Here is an 18,562-nt window from a genome sequence, read left to right as displayed (position 1 = left end):
AGGACATCTGTCATGAGATAAGCGGAAGACGTACGTGTTAGGAGGCATGAAAGCATTGGGAAAAGTCAGCAGCAACATTGATGGCATGCACTAGAATCTGGAGCCTGTAGGGGGACCTCTATCAATGCATGTGCTAATGCTATATATGTTACAAGTCGAAGCCAACGGGAAGTCCTTTTGCTGCAGCTAATTAACCACTTCACCGTATCTTCATAAAAGCCCTAGCTACTACTCTTGAGTCTTGACGTAGGTGGTCGGCAGACACCTGCATGGGCGTCCCACCTGCATGGGCCATCGCTGTCCCAGTCGTCGCCGACCGCGTCACCGCCCCGCCCCCTACCCCGCTTCCGCGCCGATCTCTCTTACTCCCCTTTCATCTTTCCACTCTCTCAAGTACCACTCTTCACATGCCATTGTCATCAGAGATCATCCAAAAAATTTACCAAACGCACCATATATTTTATTATTATATACGTATTTATTAATTCGAAATATATGTTGGACAGTTATGCTGACTTGTTTAAGTAAAGAGCCATAATTTATATAAAGATAGTTGGAAATCTATCAAATATTAACTCTAATATTTAGGGAGAATTTTAATCTGAGATCTTTGTCATGGACCAGTAAGACTGGCTAATGGACATGTAAGTTAGTATGTCTAACTCAACTCTTTAATAATATGAGGAATTGAGGATAGACAACTTCAGTGTGATGTTGTCTGGCAATTTCTTGTCCTTGGTTAAATTACATTGAACAGATGTGAATACTTAGACAAGAATGAACAAGTTTATTAATAAGCATTTTTATTGCTCGCTCAATTGAACATATGGAAAATAACAAAAATGTGACTATGAAGATAGGCAACTTTATTAATAGGTTTGTTTAGTATATTTTGTCAGGCGGTACTGGCTGTTAGGTTAAATTTAACTTAAAGTAAGTAGGTTTGAATGATACATACGTATAGCCTATACCGTGTTAATAATAATAATAATAATAATATAGAATGGTTTTTTTATATTAAAATATTTTGTTGTTTGACATCACGTAAATCATGTCAGATTAAATGGAAACTCTAGCGGAGGACCGACGGGCAGCTGGGGCCGTGATTGCAGCGGTGTCGGCGAGAGGGGCAAATTAAGGTAGGTTCCATGTGATAAGCATGCTCTTAGTTCCTTAGACAAATGGTGGTCCACCGTTTTTGGACTAGTTTTAGTTTGCTTTGGCATAATACGACATGATCTTGTACCAGAGGTTTGAACTGTGTGCACTTTTGGAGCAGTGCAGATTGCATCAAACATCGTTTAGAAACCATGAGGGAAGCTTAACATATAGTGTTACTGGATTCATTACATCCATCTCTGAAGCATTGTCTTCATTTGTGAGGTTCTTCTATACATCCATGGTTTAATCTCTAAGTTTCTCATTATTGTTATCATTATTTATTTTCCTTTCTCTGCCTTAATGTTCGACCCAACAAAAGAAAAATAAAATTTGTTGCTAGATTTAAGTTTAATTATATAAAAACACCGACATCATCAATAAGTTATACTAGGAGACCAAAGTACGACCTTCAATTAACCTAGTACGAAAAATGCTGTTTTGCTTCAGTGACTACACAAACAAGCCAACTATGACTGCCCTATGAAACTTAACAAACGTAGGAAAATTACAAACTAAGGTTGTAAGATAACCTTAAAATATTAAGAGAGTCCCAATCAATAAAAAGTATTAGATACAACTCGATAGCAGTTCCAGTCAGCATTCTGGCACTGAGCAATACTTGATTGATTCCCAGAGGAATTAGATAATCCCATACACAGCTAAAACGTCTTGACGGCTGGAGTACCTAATCAAGTTGAACTAGAATACTACCACATTTAGATGTGCCCCCAATCATTGCTACTGACGGTGTGTATGTTACAACCACAAATATGGAGAAGTATGTTACTAAACTATAGCCACATGCAGTAAAATATATGGATTAGGTTAGGGCAAAAGCGTGTGGTTTGACGCATAATTGTTCTTTTCTTTACTTTAAACATAAGATAATGACTGAAAGATCTTGGAAGCTTCAAGAGAGATTGATCAACAAGCAAATCTTCCTTTCATATTCCAATCATCACTAAGACTACGAAGGCCGGCGGCAATCACCGCTCTTTGCCGCGGCGGCCGAAGGGTGGATTGTTAACTGAATTAAGAATGTGATTCTTGATGGAATGCAGGATGAGATCAAGCATGATGGGTGGAAAGTACTAATTGGGCCATAGGTAGTTGTTAATGTTATGCTCTCTTTTTGTGGGAAACAATTAGGTCACAAGGAGGAATGAGTAGCTCAGTTGCAGTTGGCTCCACATAGAGGCTCATTTCTGCTGCTGCTCAGTGCTCACCCATGACAAGATTGAAGCATTCTTTATTAACCAGTTGCTTGGAAAAAGTGAGACCTTTAAATTTTCTAAAATTAGAGGAAGTTTTGGGGGAAGGGGTATCTATAAGAGCGAAGTGAATTTACGAGATAATATAGTTATTTTTATTTTACTTTATTTTTAAATTAATAAAGAATGTATATTGATTTATTAAAATTATATTTTGTTTGCAACCAGACAAAAAATAGATGTCAACGTATTAGCCCTGACTCATTTTCTCTGTCAAAAATCAAATAAGAAATAAATGTCATTGTAGAGAGAGACTCCATATCATTATCAACTATTTATTTATGAGAGTTTAAACTCGGTTGTATAATTAAAACATACATGAACGGAAGATGTTCCGTTTGGTTCTACAATTAAAATATGCATGAACCAAAAAGGACCTGGCCACTTCCTTATAAATATTCTATCTTATAGTATACTTGTAATTAAATGAAAGAAAAATAAAAAGATAAAATTGACTTTTTATTATCAAACAAATTCAATTTAAAAGGTGATAAATTTTATTTCAAGAAAATATTAGAAAATTCTTATTCTAAAATTTGTTTTTTTTTTAAATCACAGAATATAAATGATGCCCATCATGGTATCATCTAATCATCTGATGGGATAGAGGGGCTGGTGTACCATTAATATAGGGTGCTGACTCTCATGCTTTATTTGCCACATGATGGGTATATGATTTTGGAGATCATTGACATATTGGTAGATATTTTTATTTTTGGTCTTAGTGATAGGTAGATTTGATGCCCACACTCTGAATTGATATTTAGTTAATTATTTATATATGCATAATTCAAATTTATTATGACTCATTTTTTAAAAGATTAGTTCAGTTATTTAACAAGAGTAATAATTTATCTAACCAATAATTAGCATACTCCTCATGATATATATAAGGACAATATCGTATATAAAGCCTACAGAATTGAGCAATATATGCTGACACACGATGTATTTGACTTTGGACAATGACTCTTTTTTTTTTTTGTTATAACACAATGACTTCACTACAAGAAACAACTGAATCCCAGTCAAAAACGGAAAAAGGAAAAAGAAAATAAAAAAGCACATCCTTGGAGCACTTGCCCAATCCCACAGAGTATACTCTGTGCTCCAAGTAAAAATAAGAAAAACAAAAACAAAATAGAAAGGAAACATTATCTATCGCTCTGACATGTGATCTAACGACCATAGCCGGAGGACCCACTTAGCCAACTTCCTCTGCCGCCGACTTCTCGAGTCTCCACTGCCGCGGCCGCCGGCCTCGACGAAGGCCTTCAACCGCGCCAAGGCGACGTCGAGCGTCTCCTCGGACATGTTGGCGAAGCAGACGCGGAACCAGCCGGGCTCGTCGCAGTGGCACGACGAGCCGGGGGAGATGTTTAATCCGACATCGTAGACTATCTTCTTCCAGAGCTCCATCTCTCCCTCGAAGGTGTTCGACATGAGCAAATGCCTCATGTCAACCCAGCAGAACAACCCCGCATTGCTTTCCAAGCACCCGATTCCGATGCCTCGCAGTCCTCCGACGAGCTGCGTGTGCCGCCTCTTGATCCTCCTCTGGTTCTCCCTCACGTAGCTCGTCGCGAATTCCTTATCGGAGAGGGCTACCGAGAGAAGATACTGAGTCTGCGAGGAGATGAGCCCGAAGCTCGACATCTTTGTCGCGGCGGCCACGACCGCATCGTTACCGGAGTATATCGCGCCGACTCGAAAGCCCGGGAGGCCGAGATCTTTTGAAAGACTGTACACAATGTGAACGCGAGACGCCACGTCGTCGGCGTCGTCTCGGTCCAAGATCGCCTCCGCGACGCTGACGAAGCCTGGAGAGTCGAAGTTGGTCCCGGAGTAAATCTCGTCGCTGATGAGATGGACGTCCTTTGCGACGACGAAGTCGACGAGATCGCCAAGCTCGTCGCGCGTCATCGTGGTGCCTAATGGATTTGAAGGGTTGGTGACCAGGACGCCCTTCACTCGAATCTTGCGTTGCTGCGCGCGGCGGTAGGCGTCTTCGAGTGCGGCTTTCGTGACGCGGAAGCCATTGGAGCTCGAGCAGTGCACTGGAATGATCTCTGCGCCGGTCCGCCATTTGAGATCGCGGTCAAAGCTGCAAAAGAGTCAACGAAATATAGATAATATTAGTCGGTTATCTAATAACTTAAGTTTTTAAATTAACTGATTACAATATCGATATAGGTGTCTCTACATACCCAGGATAATATGGAGTTGGAAGAAGGAAGGCTTCCCCGGGGTCGGCAAGACAGAACATGAGAGTCTCGTTTGCCGAAGTCGCGCCGGCGGTGAGGACTAACTTGCTCGGATCGAAGCTCACTTTGTTCCCTCTCAGCTGAGCCATATACTCTGCCAATGCCTGCAAAAATAGAGATATATATTATTAATGTGTTGCAATTTGTTAATTATACACGTCTTAATTAATCTTGTATTTTTGCTAATCAACTAATAATCCAACATACCTTCTTAAAAGCAGGCAAGCCATGGTAATCCTGAAACAGAGCTAGTTCTCGGAAGACAGAGACGCCATCTCTCTTCAACCCAGCTGCGTCCGGATGGATCTCGAGCCACGACTCGAATAGATCAAACGAGAGCTGCATGGAGATAATTAATTAACTAATGTGCATGGATTTATATGTAAAGAAAGCACAAGTATAGGTGTTTTGATGGCACTAACTTGGTTCTCGGCAAGACCCATTTGGATGATGCCATTTGGGTTAGTGATAGGGTCGTATGGATTCTTCTCGTACTCCTGCCAACCTAGGAAGTATGAGGAGTCTTGTCCATGGGAGTTACGTGCAGCCTTTCGTGAGAGCAGCTTCTGACTCATATTGGTATGCAGAGGAGATGGATAAGTGGATTAAATATTGGATTAATCGATAATTAGGAGGGGAAACAGAGAGGTGTGTGTGTGTGTGTGTGTGTGAGAGAGAGAGAGAGAGAGAGAGAGAGAGAGAGAGAGAGATAGAGCAATAGAGAGATGACTGCTTTCGTGTTGCTGCTGAGAGGGTTTGGAGGATGTCAAGGTATATATAGAAGATACAAGATGCATGGCGTGTTGTCAGTACAATGTGTGATGTAATTAATAGTATTATGAACACATATTTGGTGGTTAGCTGCCGACAAAAAATCTTTTTGGGGAAGAGACGTCGGGAGAAGAAAGTAATTTACAAAGTGGCAATCACGAACACTACTAGCTACTATATAAACTCACTGCAACATTTCGAAATCCAGGAGAAAATTTTCCCAATCCAATCCAGACATCATTACACCAAATCGATTCGATGTGCATAGCTAATAATATTTTAATACTAATCAGGAGATTTGTCCCTCGTTATTATATATCCTAGTACTTTTTGATATCATCCAGTGATCCAGTAGTGAAAATAGTAGGGGCCCACTGGCCATGTAGCGATCGACTGTTGAGAAGATCTATATTAGGCTAAGTAATTTGCTTAACTAAACCACGCTCTCGCCGTATGTTTTTGCGGCTTCCGGTTTCGAGCACCCATAATTACCCAGCAAAACTTACCCATCAGCAACTATATAGGGGTATTTGTTATCTGAGGTGAGGTGAGGTGAGGCGAGGTGACCCACCTCAGATAACACCCCTTCTCTCGAGCCGACAATAGCGGGTCCCGGCAGGATTGCATCGTCATCGTACAGTTGGCAAGTGGGCCCCGGGTGGTCAAAGATTTGGGTGCGGATTGGTAGTCGGTGGCGTCGGAGGATCCTAATAGCGTTTTTGCCATGCAGCTTCCTCTTTGTTTGGCTTCCAGTACTCGTCACCTTCGTCGTAGAAGAAGAGAGTGCTCACAATGCATGCAAGCAGGGGAAGCCAGTCATTGGCCGTGACAATTTGAACCAGAGCCCAGCTAGGGTGATGAGCTCACCGAGTTCTTTATTTATTTTTATTTTATTTATTTAGTTTGAAGGATCCTTTCTCGCCATTAATCCACAGCTTGCATTTTTTTTAACAAAATGGACCCTCTTGTACTTGTCTCCCTATTTAATATTTTACAATGGACAGTTGGCGACATTTGTTCCGCTGAACGATAATCCTTAATCTTCAAAATTATTGGTAGGATGATGATCCTCTTGTACTTTTTCAAAGGATTTTTCCAAGTGGAAGTAAATATCGTTTCTTCCAGCCTTCCTTGAATACATCCACACGTCAACTCGACATGGGGTCATAACCTGTGATTGGAATATCAAAGTTTAATTTGATCACTCCCCAGGTCCTACCGATCGAGGGGAGTAAAATTGTGTAAAAAAAGATACAAAAACTTTACGACTAATACTGGAGCCTCGTGCAGTAGAAAGCCTTTTTCTTATCTTTTTTAATCTAATCAACCTCCTTTCTTTTTTTTCGATAAGCTCTAGGTTTCAATCTTCCTCAGGACTTTTAAACAATTAATTTGAAGGGGTGATGGCTATGAGCTACAGTCTCGTTCTTTGTCAAGAGACGTTGTTCTCGTGACTTTATAACGTACATCACAGCTTCTAATTCATGCCTCTCTCTTTCACCACTATACACAAGAGACCCACAAAAAAAAAAAAAGAGTAAACCGTACCGCAGAGGTAAGCAGTCTCTAAATCTTAATTAATTTCCACAATCAATTAAACTCTTCTTGTTTAACCCTAATCATCCATCTCTGTGAAGTATGCCAAGTCATGCATGTAGCCCTAGAATTCCTAACCGACCAAGAGCATGCAGTCTAATGGAGAGAAACATCAGTGCATGGCATCGGTGTAACCATGCACTTCTACGTGTTGGTGGTGATGTATCCCATTTGGTCACTCAAGGATAATGGGGCGGCATGCGGTCATACATGCATGAAGTCCCTACCATGACCATCCTTAGAACACCTCATGGTGCTTGGTTAGACATAGCTACATAGTGGCAACTAACATGGTTCATTGAGCCATTGCTTTCCTCATTAAATAGTGTAGGTCCCCCTTATTCACATCACTATGCTATCAAGAAACCGTCTTCCCTACTCCATTAATTCAATTCTCCATGACTCGATCTATATATTTATGGAAATTAATCGCGATGTCAACGACAACGACTTATACCAAACTGGAACGGAAGCAGTGTTCGAGTTTAATTAGGTTAGACTTTTTTCTTTTTTGGCTGCCGTAAGCGGAGAAATGTGAGGCTTCTTTAATCCTTCCTTTCATTGACCACAAATGGAAGTCACCTGAGAAGCTAGCATATGGTACTAATATTTTAATTCTATAATTCTAAGTTTGTACTCTCGGTACGACTGTTTTCTTTTAAGGTTTTGTAATTAGTAAATTCATGACTAAATAAAGAGATCTATAATAATATTGTCCTAGTTATTCTTTTATAAGTTGTCCCATAATGTTTGATAATAGGTGGGCGAAAAAAGAAGTTAGATATGTCAATATATTAAAAGAGATGAATAGTGCTGGACTAATAAACAGTGCTGTGAACAGTGCTAACGAACAACGCGTCCGACTTTCAAATGTGTGTTGAATATTTCTCTTCGATTGCCACGGACCACTCTCTCTCTCTCTCTCTCTCTCTCTCTCTCTCTCTCTCTCTCTCTCTCTCTCTCTCTCTCTAGGTCCGAGATGTTCCATTGCAGATAGATAGATTGCTTCTTTTCTTTGGAGATATATTTTATGGAGGCTACAACTACAAGGCACTTCGGTGAAAATTGAGAGAGGAGCCTGAAAAATACAAGAGTATTTAATTTCTATATATTTCAATTCTGAGAGGGTTGGGAATAGAGCATGAGAAGCTGTGCATGAAGGAGAAATCAAACAAGTAATTTTAAATATAGTTGTGGGTAATAATGAGCATTATGTATTTGTTTTGTGTTTTTTTTCCTTGATTGATAAAGAGTTTTTTCACGTATAAAATTTATGTTTACGTATAAATTTATGAATCATATTGATCTTTTTTACTTAACAATGTTAATTGGAAATAAGATCAGTTTTACCAATTTCATCCTCCTTTCTTAAGCTTCGCTGCTCTTTGATCTTGACTCGAATCTGTAGCCCCCACAGCTGCAACTTGTTTGACATGGGGGCCTGCTTGATGTTGCCTTGCTCCCTTGTCTTAAATGCATACAAATCTTGGAGTAATTAATTTAAAGTAACAACACATATAGTATATATTTCAGCATTTATGTTTCAAGTGATTGATTAGACAAACTTAAGCAAGTTCTACTTATAATAAAATATAGATTGTGCCGCATTAAGTAAAGAAATACTATACTCTTGTACTGTAGAACTTGTCACAGCTGCAAGTTGTTTGACATGGGAGCCTGATTGATGTTGCCTTGCTTCCTTGTCTCAAATGCATACAAAACTGCGAGTATTTAATTTAAGGTAGCTAATTTAATTAAGTCGACAAAGTAGACATATAGTATATAATATTTCAGCATTTATGTTTCCAAGTGATCGATTAATTTAGCAGGAGAAGACAAACTTAAGATCACACTTAATATATATGTTATGGAACAACTCCTCTAACAAATTAAAGCGTGTTCTACTTATAATAAAACACAGACAGTGCCTTTTTAAGTAAAGCAATACCATACTCTTGTATTGTAGTTCTTCATCAATTATAAAACTTTAGACCATGCATGGAAAATAAGACATCCATCTGGGTTTGAAATCCTGAAATTAATGAATTCTGAGTCTTTGACAATGAACCATCTGAGACTTTAATAATGCAACGCCTCAAGCTAGATGGTCAAGAGACAATTTGAGTACAAAGCATGGATATAGTCTGCCATAAAAAAAAATATCCAACTAAATACAAGTCTCAGAATTATAAACATATATCCGACGTTTATAGGCCACAATTAAGAAAGTCAAGTTTGAATTGCCTTTCTCTGCAGACATCATCGGCTGCTATACGAAAAACTAGGATCAAATAATTCCACTATTTTGAATCATAACTAGGAACTAAAGGCAGTCAAAATAAATGATGAACAAAATTCATAATACAAAAATCGAGTAAAGATGATGACTTTGGAAGGTGATTAGTAAAAGATTTAAACATTTGATTGCTGGTAAAAAGTTTGAAATGTGTAGGTTGTTAATTCTTCAGAAATTAAATAGTTGGTGAATCAAATTAGCCTACTATTTGGATGTGCAAACTTGTTCTATAGATTTCTATGCATACTAATCCAACCAAGTAGACTTTCTAAGTTTCAACTTACTTTGGGGCTTCCATTGAATCGGGCCCCAAAGTATTTGGGCCTGCCTGTTTGAGATCCGATCCACTATGGGCCTAAAGCAACTTACAACGCGAGGCGAGGGAAAGATGGGAAATTTCTATTTTAACCCCTCTTTCTTTATATTATTTTTGAGTTGAGCCCAGTATTTTTTTGCTTATCCTCACAGAGTCACACTGACTAAACTATTAGGCGGTTTGGCTCGAGAGTTCTTTTTTCCTCGAGACGGATCCAATCTCTTCTCCTCCTCCGTCCGTGATTTCATAAGGAGATCTCTTTGCGGTGGATGAATCGAAGCATGAGCCCAATCGAGGAGAGATAAGGGAATCGGAGAAGGGAGGAAGGATGAGTCCTTCGGAGAAGAAGACCGAACGCAAGCCGTGGGAGGAAAGGGAGGCCGCTAGGGCTTGGGGCATCCTTCTATTTGGCCTGATTGGGGCCACCGCCACCATATTCGCGGTAATCTCTCCTCCCTTGCTCTTTTCCTCCTTCCATCTCTCACTGTTCGGTTGTAATTTGATAGGCGCATCGAATTACTGTAAACAATTCCGTTTATTTTTTGCTTTTAAAAATAAAATAATCTGGTGTTGATTAATATTTAAGAATAAGCACGCATTTGCACGTTAAAGTTCGTGCCTTTTTGGGTAGATGGTTGATGAAGAGTTGGGTGTAGTCATATTTGATCGATTTATACTTTTAGCTTGATTACATACATGGTTTCTAACTTTATATATATTTGGGTCTCATTTAAGAAGTTGAGAATGCCAAAAGAAGAATCTGTTGTTTTAATTTTTCTCGAGTTTATTGATTTTTTTTTTCCTCTGAAGTTTGAATTGTAGTTTTCAGTAGATTTTTCAATATGCAGTTGCATGCTACTGGTATATCATGTTTGTCAACTGTTGCAGGATCCGTATCAGATGACTATCCTTCTCACATTATGTAGCTTACGTTACATCATCTTGAGCTAGTCACAGGTCTCTTAGAACTATGATTGTTGTGCAAATTTTGATGATCCTATTTATTTGGAGGTTACAAGTTTTCATTATCATGTCACTTCTATTAAGTGTGTTTGTATATCAAGAGTAGACATGCAAGACGAATAAAATTGCTTTGCCTGTTAATATTCTCCTTGTTCTTGCCAAATATGTCTGTATTCATGCATCCCGGTACATATTCTGACATATTCAGTGTCTGGTTACTCTCTTTTCTGCTTTCTTTCCCATCATTAGTTACTATGAAGGTTTTTATATTGGGTATTTGAGGAAACATGCAGGTTACTCAATTGCGCAGGAGTGCTGATTGGGTTTATTCTCAGGTACATTGGTTACTTGTCTTGCATGGTTGCTCTTTTTTCTTTATCTTTGTGTATGACATTTTCGCAGCACTATTTTCCTCAAACTATTATTTGCTTCAGTTGACACATTTATTGTCTATATTCCATACAGTAGCATCCATTTCTGGCCACTTCATTCATTGCGTTGAAAAAGTTGCTTTCTTTTTTAAGTTTACTAAGTAGCGGTTCTTTCTACTCTCTTAAGTTCAGCAGGATGCAGCAAAGCTCATCATGGAGGAATTCAACTAGCAACTCAAGTCGTGGAAGTTTCAGAGAGGAGGCTTGGAAAAGGTATAATCGTCGCATGCAAGAGGAGTATGAAGAGGAAATGGAGAGAGTTGTGAGTTCATCTCTTTCATATTTCGACCGATTCTTTTTTATATTATCTTCAAAGATGGCATACATGCATTTTTATTTTACCATTGTAAGAGGCAATGTCTCCAAGGTGTCATCTCCTTTCATCAGGACTTATTATTTAACAATCTTCAGTTATTGCACTTTATAGTCATCCTTGTTTTTCTTCTTCATGTATACTAAATATCTTAGGAATGAAGAATCAAATGCCCAGAGTGCATTGCTTTTATTTTATTTGCCATTGAACTAACCGTTCCTTTTGGTGGCTTTTCTTGCAAAAATAATCCTGAAAATGAATATCAGTTTGATAGCTGGGAGATCAATAGTACAATCCTAGTGCTTGAAATTTTTTTTCTTTTAAAAACTTTTGGAAGACTGTTTACAGAAATTTACCAGGCACTTCTGGAGATCTAGGGAAGGTTACATGTGTCAAGATGTCATCCTAGGAACATGGTTACTTCTATAGTCTTGTTGTATTTGTATCAGATACAATATTTGTCGAATATTTTTGGGTACATATTAGAAATTCCTTGAAGTATCTAAAATTTGAAAATAAAATTAATGTTGTAGATACTTGTTGGATGCTTCTTGGATACTTTCAATATTCCTGACAATATGAGTCAAATCAAAGGAGACTATTACCTTTCTTTTCTTATCGAATAAAGATTGAGTTTGCTTATTTATTTATATAATCTATATTAGGAAATCATGTTATAGTGATCAAATTCTTTTGATTTATAAATTGAATTTGCTCGTTTTCTTACATCTTAGTTAGTAATATGCTACATAATATAGTAGTTGTTTGTTATGAATTTTGTTCTTTTAATGGATTAATTGAAGTTCTTCCAATATTATCATACAAAACCAACGATGGTTGTGTCGATGCAGTACCAGCACGTGGCACGAGGGGTACTGCACGACACCCCTCCTTTTGCCTTCTATGAATCGTTGCAAAGCGACTCCTAGAGGTAATTAATGGTGAAGACCTTGGTTGCAAACCTCTCCTCTCTCCTTCTCCTTTTCTCTCCCTCTGGGCCATTGGTGGAACCTCTTTTTGTGGCACGGTCGGCAAAAGTGCCGCAGCACGTGCCACAGGTACGGCCATCCCTGTATGTAATAATAATATGTAATTTCTCAAGTAAGGAAATTAAAATACAAAAGTTCCCTAATATATATGTGTGTGTACGTGTGTCTGTGTAAAAATAAATATACACAAATATGAGCTATGTATCCTACCCGTATAGTATCCTTATTTTTCAAGATTTGTCATATCATTGTATTCATATTCATGCTTCATAGATGTCGTCTTTCATACTTTAGAGTTGTGAGTGAGAGGAGGGAGATGTTTGTCACTCTCACAGTTTGCCATGAACTACTGCTGTTAAGGTAGAAAAGAGCTGATATTATCTTAAGTCCCAATTTCTTCTTGATTTTATCTAAACATGAGGAGCAGCTAACACTTTCAAAGCTATTTTCAGACATTCTACTTTCCCAAGCAAAATTTAGTTGTTTTGCACTTTCAATATAGTTGTTTTTTTATATAAATTTCCTTTCTGCTCACTTGGTATTTTTCTCTTTAATCTGCTGCTGATGGAATTGTTTCAAACTGTTGTTCTCTAATTATGTATATATCCCAGTTACTGGTTTTTTTGTTTCTAGTTTACATGTTTCATGACTTTGCCACCTTTCATTTGTTTAGGAACGTATAAGACGAATGCAAAGTGTATTTAATAGAGAGAGAAACAAATTTAAGAGGAGCTATGAGAGTTGGAGGGAAAATGACCCTGGCGGATATCACTATGTTCCACGGGATGATTGGTACTGGAAGACAGATACATCTCACAAGAATCAGAGAGATAAGAGCACATCTACTCCTAGGAGCAGTAGGAATTATCCCATGTCACATCATTATACAGTCTTGGGTCTCGACAGGTATTATTTGTGGACTTCTATATCCATGTGTTTCTCTGCTAGTAACAATTATGAGCATACTAAATATAATTTTAATGAGTTTGCACACTTCCTACATATTTGGCACATGTTATGGTGTAGTTGAACCCAACACCATTTGCAATTCAAACTCTAAGGGCTATTGAATTGAGAGTGGACAATGTCATGGCTTGCTATCATCTATCTGGCATAATCAACTTTCACCCAAGCAACTTACCTTTTAGAAGGGATCACGAAAAGAACATACCATTAGACTTGCTTCTTATTCTATAGCTATGGTGGATCGGAAATCTGCATGCCTCTTGTTGTGTTTCTCCATTTACCACACTGGCATCCAAACTACTATAATCCCATCTTTTCGACAAACTTCTCTAAGAGCACATCTACTTCTCTAATATCATTTAAAAAAATAATCTAAAGATAAAAGGTATGCCAATGTGTACCGGTGGTATGCCAGTGTGTGCCAGTGGCACGGGCGTGCTAACCAGCACATGCCATGTGACACGTCTTGTGTTGACCGACATGTGCCATGCGGCACGTCTTGTGCTGACTAGCATCAATCAGGGATCGGCACGGCATGTGTCTTTGGCACGACCATCGTTACTATAATGCATGTTAGTGTGACCCTTAGTAGGCTTGGTGGAGGTCTTATCACCTTATATGTATTACACGATTTCTCTTATGAGGAAAAGAGTTTTATTTTTTCTTTTCACACAATTATTGATATAAGAAATAGAGAATGCTAGCCAATTATTGGTGAAATCCTTTTATGATCTGTAATTTTTTTTTCTAAAGATTGGAATATTGAAGGAGTACACATCTTCCATTTCAGTTTTTCTACTGACATAATTTGGTCAAGCGTGGAGCTTGTCCCCTTTGGAGAACAAATGTAGGATGATTGCCAATTTCTTTTACTTTTCCCTTTCTAGCAGATGCTATTGTCCTAATGTTTCTCTCACATTCTTTTTTCTTTCTACATTTTGTTGTGGCTTTTTTCTCTGGTGGGAGAGGAGTGGTGGGGATATGTTAACTAGATAATTGGGACACATGACTTAAGGTGGATTTTATTTATTTACAGTTCTCTTGTTTTTTCCTTTTGTATATTTCTTCTAATATATAGATAATAATTATAAATCCAGTTGGTTTTCAAATTTTTATTCATGATTCATTCTTCTTATATAGGTCAAGGGTGACTCCATACTCAGATGCTGAGATAAAGGTACTGCTTCTCAATATTTACTATTATCCAAACTGTTCTGCTGCATAGTTATGTATTTGGCCAGCAAAGTGTTTATGTGCCGAGATTTACAATATCATGCATGTTATCTTTCTTCCAGTTTTTCATATATAGTGTTTGTTTACAGTCTGTCTTTAGTGCATATTATAAGTTTTAAGAGATTATCTCGTCATTTGAACTCTGTGAATTTGCAAACCTTGGTTATGAATTATGCTATATTTTTACTTGAGAAAGTCAAACATGGACTTGAACTCAGTGGCAGAGTCAGAATTTTTTATCAAGGAGGGCAAGATTATAAAAATAATAAAAAACTATATTTTAATTATGTAAAATGCAAATCAAAATTTTTTTTATTAGTATCAACCAAAGTTTTGCATCTACGGATAATTAAATAAAATAAAATAATTTAAAGTATTATTAATATCAATAAAAATTCTGCAACCACACATTAAGTTTTTTGCACACATTTGGAAAGAGAGAGAGAGAACGCCACCCATAGTTTAAAGGAGAGAGAAAGAAATTAACATTAATTACCAAATATATACCTGAACAGTTATCTGTAAAAAGTTTTCCAAAAGTGAAGGAGGCAACTGCCCCCTCTTTGGGACTGATTTTCTGATGAATCTTTCACCTGATCAATCAAATGCTGCATTTGTTCTCTACTAAATGTTGCTTGATATTGTAGTAATGGTTTTAATTATGTCTATGCACAATTGGCATATTCTGCTCAGAATGAAATAGTAGGCACTTTTAAGAAATATTTTGAGGTTTATTTTCTAATAAAACCTCATCATGCTGTCTTCAGCTTGTTCCATTTCTTTAGCTTGACATGACAGAAATTGTCTTCTGAATAGTATCTGATTGTGCATCTACTTGTTGCAGACTGCTTTCAGAGCAAAAGCAATGGAGTGCCACCCTGATCAAAACCAAGATAACAAAGGTAAGTAATGCATGATCGTCATCTTCTATTGAAGACATTTGTTTTTGTCTTTGCTTTACTGAATGTAGTACTCTGTACACTACCATTGTTTGTTCATGGAGCAATCACATTAACTTCTGTTGCAGAAGTTGCAGAGGAAAAATTTAAAGAAGTAGTGAAGTCATATGAAGCAATAAAGTCGGAGAGGCAAAATGGGGCATTCTAATTTGTAGCTTGCAACTCCGACCATGTTAGGGAAATATCAATTTAATCAAGTCTAAGCACGCCATGATTGTTATGGCATTATATTTAGCGTCTCAGTAATGTGTGCAATAAAGGTGGCTCAATGACAGAATATCTGAGATCCAGCAGAATTTTGATGCCTCGAGATACACACAATTTGATGCTTTCCTGCAGAAGAGTTCCCATGTTTCCGAACACTTCTGCAAGTGTATAGTACTGTAAACTTTTAATTTGAAATTAGTAGATTGATCTCCTTGATATGCGATGTTGTCTACGTTGAATAAAAAAAGTATGATATATTATTAGGAATTTTGCTGCATCGTATAGGTGATCGCTATAAATTTCTCCTTGATGTTAAATACTGTGCCATGGACAACGCTTTTAGAAATGAATTGATGTAACGGTGACTCATGCATGATCAATTGATCATCATATGTCAAACTTCCAATGAATGAAAATAAAGGAAGGAAAAAAAATAAGTTATAAGATACAAACTCCAAACTCAGTTGATGCCCTTAATCTTTCCAGCCAGACTGAAATATTTAGCAACTCTCACCTAGCTCTGAGCTATGATTTATCATTGCTGTTCTTTTCACTTTTCTATCTAATTCTTCAAGATTCATATCTATTCTCATGAAGCTGTTATCACCCTGAGTTATCTATTGCCCCAATCTCCCAGAGATCTTATTGAAGTTTCAACATGGCTCGGTGCATTGAGTTCTTGTTCAAACTACTCGAGGAGCATTAACAACCGGGATTCTCACTCAGCATTCATCTCTACGGCAATTCAGTTGGGATTCTCTTCACTGTCGAGATTCACTGAACCAGCATGGCTTTGGCTTCGACCACGACCCTGACCAACTCGCCTTCTGCGACCTCTTCCTTTCTCCCTCTTATTTTTTGTCTTTGCCTTCTCTTCTAACTCCCTCACGCCACGCCTCTTATACGCCTTAAAGGTGATGTGCCTTTCCTCTGCCATCTTTCTCACCTTCTCGGTGATCTCCGCGGCAATCTGTCGGTTGTACAGCTTCTTCAAGCCCTTCATAAGCTTCGCAAACGTGTCTGGCTGCGGCATGAGCCCTGATTCAAGCATATCCATGCAGTAAGAGCAGGCCTCCTTGACGTGCTTGTTTGCAAACAAGGCATGGATCCATATAGTCCAAGCGCAGACATTGAGCTCACAACCTTTGCTCACAATGCATCCCCACACATCCTTGGCCAGCTCAAGCTTACCATCCCGCAGTAAAGAATTAAGGAGATCCTTCAACACCCCATACTGCGGTGCGACGAAGAGCCCTCTCTCTACCATCTCTCTAAAGTAGCCACACGCCTCGACCACTTCTCCCTGCCCGACGAAACCATGCACCATGATTATGAAAGTATCGAGCCCTGGACTTAGCTCGTCGTTCTCCATCTCGTTCCATAATGCGGCTGCTTGCTTCAACTCCCCGAGCTTGCAGGCCAACCGAATAACCACATTGTAGACACCAAGATCAGGAAAGCATCTAACTTTCTTCATCCTCTCCATCAGCTCCAAGCACTCCTCCAATTGCTCCTTCTTCTCGTGGGCATAGAAGATTCCGACGTACGCGTTCGGGTCTGGCCTGACACCTTGCTGAACCATCGAATCTAGAAACTCGTACCCTCTACTGATCTTCCCCGACTTGCAGAACCCATTAATCAGAGTAGCATAAGTGACACCATCTGCTGCGCAATTGTTCCTCCGCATTTCAACAAACACCTTCATCGCCTCGTCCATCCGCTCCCTCTTGCATAGCCCCTGGATCAACGTGGTGTACGAAATCGCATTCGGCTCGCAACCCTTCCGTCTCATCTCCCTCAACAGCTCATACCCATCCTCCATCTTACCTGCTGCCGCGAACCCGGCAAGCAAGGTGTTGTAGACAACAACGTCAGGCTCGAATCCGGCTTTGTGCATCTGAACTAGAACAAATTTGGCCTCGTCGAGCTTGCCGAGCCGGCACCAGCCATAGAGCAGCGAGGTGAAGTGGCGGAGAGTGGGAGGAAACCTTTCGCGCATTTCCTCGAACAAGTTGGCAGCTTCGCGAACGCTCCCATGCTTGCAGAGCGCGTCGAGGAGGGAGGAGAAGACGTGGTCGTCTACAGGGACGCCTAAACGGGGCATTTCGTCGAGCAGGTGGAGGGCGCGGGAGACGAGACGGGCGGCGGCGAAGCGGCGTAGCAGGGGGACGAAGAGGGAAGGGGAGAGGAGGGAGGGGTGGAGATCGGCAAGGTGGGAGAAGAAGGAGAGGTCGAAGTGGCGGGTCTTGGAGAGGGATTTAAGGAGGAGGCGAAGGGAGGAAGGGGAGGGAGGGGAATGAGAAGAGGACCAGGAAAAGAAGCGGAGGGCGAGGGAGGAGGAGTCTCCGCAGCGGAGGAGGACCCGGTCGAGGAGGCCGGGGAGAGAGGGGTCGACGCCGGCAGAGGAAAGGGCGAGAGAGAGCTTGGCAGGGCGGGAGTGGTGGCGGACGAGGAGGCGGTAGGCGATATCGGCGGCGGCGGAGAGGCTGTTCTCGTCGGAATAGGGTGCAGTGTTGATTGTGTGCGTTAGAGTTAGGGTCTGGAGAGAGGTGAGGTGGTGGGGCGGAGATTGTCGTCGGAGGAGGCGGAGGGTGGAATGGATGCAGAGCTTGAGCATTTCAAATTATAATTTTTATGAGATCCGTTGTATTATGAACTATGACGAGTTATAGTAGCAGTATAATCTCAGTTGGACTTTTTGTTGCCTGATTTTTAAACAATATTGTCTATGAACAGGAATAACATGAAATGATACACTTTTACAACATCATGTGACCCAGCTTTGAAATTTTAGTCGAAATCAAAATATTATTACAGTCTAAGGAC

The 18,562-nt window shown here is 39.5% G+C and overlaps 3 protein-coding genes across 4 annotated transcripts; 1 reads left to right on the top strand and 2 right to left on the bottom strand.

The window, feature by feature from the left end:
* Window positions 1-3,383: 3,383 nt before the first annotated feature.
* LOC140787155 (1-aminocyclopropane-1-carboxylate synthase 3-like) lies at window positions 3,384-5,444 on the bottom strand. Its single transcript, XM_073135938.1, has 4 exons — window positions 5,119-5,444; window positions 4,904-5,035; window positions 4,640-4,800; window positions 3,384-4,536 (listed from the first exon to the last, which is right to left on the bottom strand). The coding sequence occupies exons 1-4, from the start codon at window positions 5,269-5,271 to the stop codon at window positions 3,591-3,593; spliced, it is 1,392 nt and encodes a 463-aa protein (XP_072992039.1). The 5' UTR covers window positions 5,272-5,444; the 3' UTR covers window positions 3,384-3,590.
* A 4,347-nt stretch (window positions 5,445-9,791) lies between these two features.
* Window positions 9,792-16,003, top strand: LOC140786764 (uncharacterized). Of its 2 annotated transcripts, XR_012108701.1 has the most exons (8): window positions 9,792-10,117; window positions 10,932-10,973; window positions 11,197-11,331; window positions 13,045-13,277; window positions 14,128-14,352; window positions 14,478-14,514; window positions 15,415-15,472; window positions 15,598-16,003. XR_012108701.1 is itself a non-coding variant. In XM_073135398.1 (7 exons), exons 1-7 carry the CDS (start codon window positions 10,004-10,006, stop codon window positions 15,675-15,677), a joined length of 699 nt encoding a protein of 232 aa, XP_072991499.1. In that variant the 5' UTR covers window positions 9,792-10,003; the 3' UTR covers window positions 15,678-16,003. The 2 variants fall into 2 exon arrangements, 1 of the variants encoding a protein (XP_072991499.1); XM_073135398.1 differs by lacking the exon at window positions 14,128-14,352.
* Window positions 16,004-16,063: 60 nt separating this feature from the next.
* On the bottom strand, window positions 16,064-18,429 carry LOC140786763 (putative pentatricopeptide repeat-containing protein At5g65820). Its single transcript, XM_073135397.1, has one exon. The coding sequence runs from the start codon at window positions 18,351-18,353 to the stop codon at window positions 16,482-16,484; it is 1,872 nt and encodes a 623-aa protein (XP_072991498.1). The 5' UTR covers window positions 18,354-18,429; the 3' UTR covers window positions 16,064-16,481.
* Window positions 18,430-18,562: the final 133 nt, after the last annotated feature.

This window comes from Typha latifolia, chromosome 4 (genome assembly GCF_019914945.1).
Source record: "Typha latifolia isolate L0001 chromosome 4, TyphaL0001v2, whole genome shotgun sequence".
Classification (NCBI taxonomy): domain Eukaryota; kingdom Viridiplantae; phylum Streptophyta; class Magnoliopsida; order Poales; family Typhaceae; genus Typha; species Typha latifolia.
This window is presented reverse-complemented; position numbering and strand designations above follow the sequence as displayed.

Excerpts from the sequence above, each read along its gene's own strand:
- LOC140786764 (XM_073135398.1), top strand. The coding sequence starts at position 10,004 with ATGAGTCCTTCGGAGAAGAAGACCGAACGCAAGCCGTGGGAGGAAAGG. Across the intron at positions 10,974-11,196 it reads CTGATTGGGTTTATTCTCAG|TTCAGCAGGATGCAGCAAAG; the intron begins GTACATTGGTTA and ends TACTCTCTTAAG. Across the intron at positions 13,278-14,477 it reads ACAGTCTTGGGTCTCGACAG|GTCAAGGGTGACTCCATACT; the intron begins GTATTATTTGTG and ends CTTCTTATATAG.
- LOC140787155 (XM_073135938.1), bottom strand. The coding sequence starts at position 5,271 with ATGAGTCAGAAGCTGCTCTCACGAAAGGCTGCACGTAACTCCCATGGA. Across the intron at positions 5,036-5,118 it reads TGGGTCTTGCCGAGAACCAA|CTCTCGTTTGATCTATTCGA; the intron begins GTTAGTGCCATC and ends ATCTCCATGCAG. Across the intron at positions 4,537-4,639 it reads CCAACTCCATATTATCCTGG|CTTTGACCGCGATCTCAAAT; the intron begins GTATGTAGAGAC and ends ACTCTTTTGCAG.
- LOC140786763 (XM_073135397.1), bottom strand. The coding sequence starts at position 18,353 with ATGCTCAAGCTCTGCATCCATTCCACCCTCCGCCTCCTCCGACGACAA.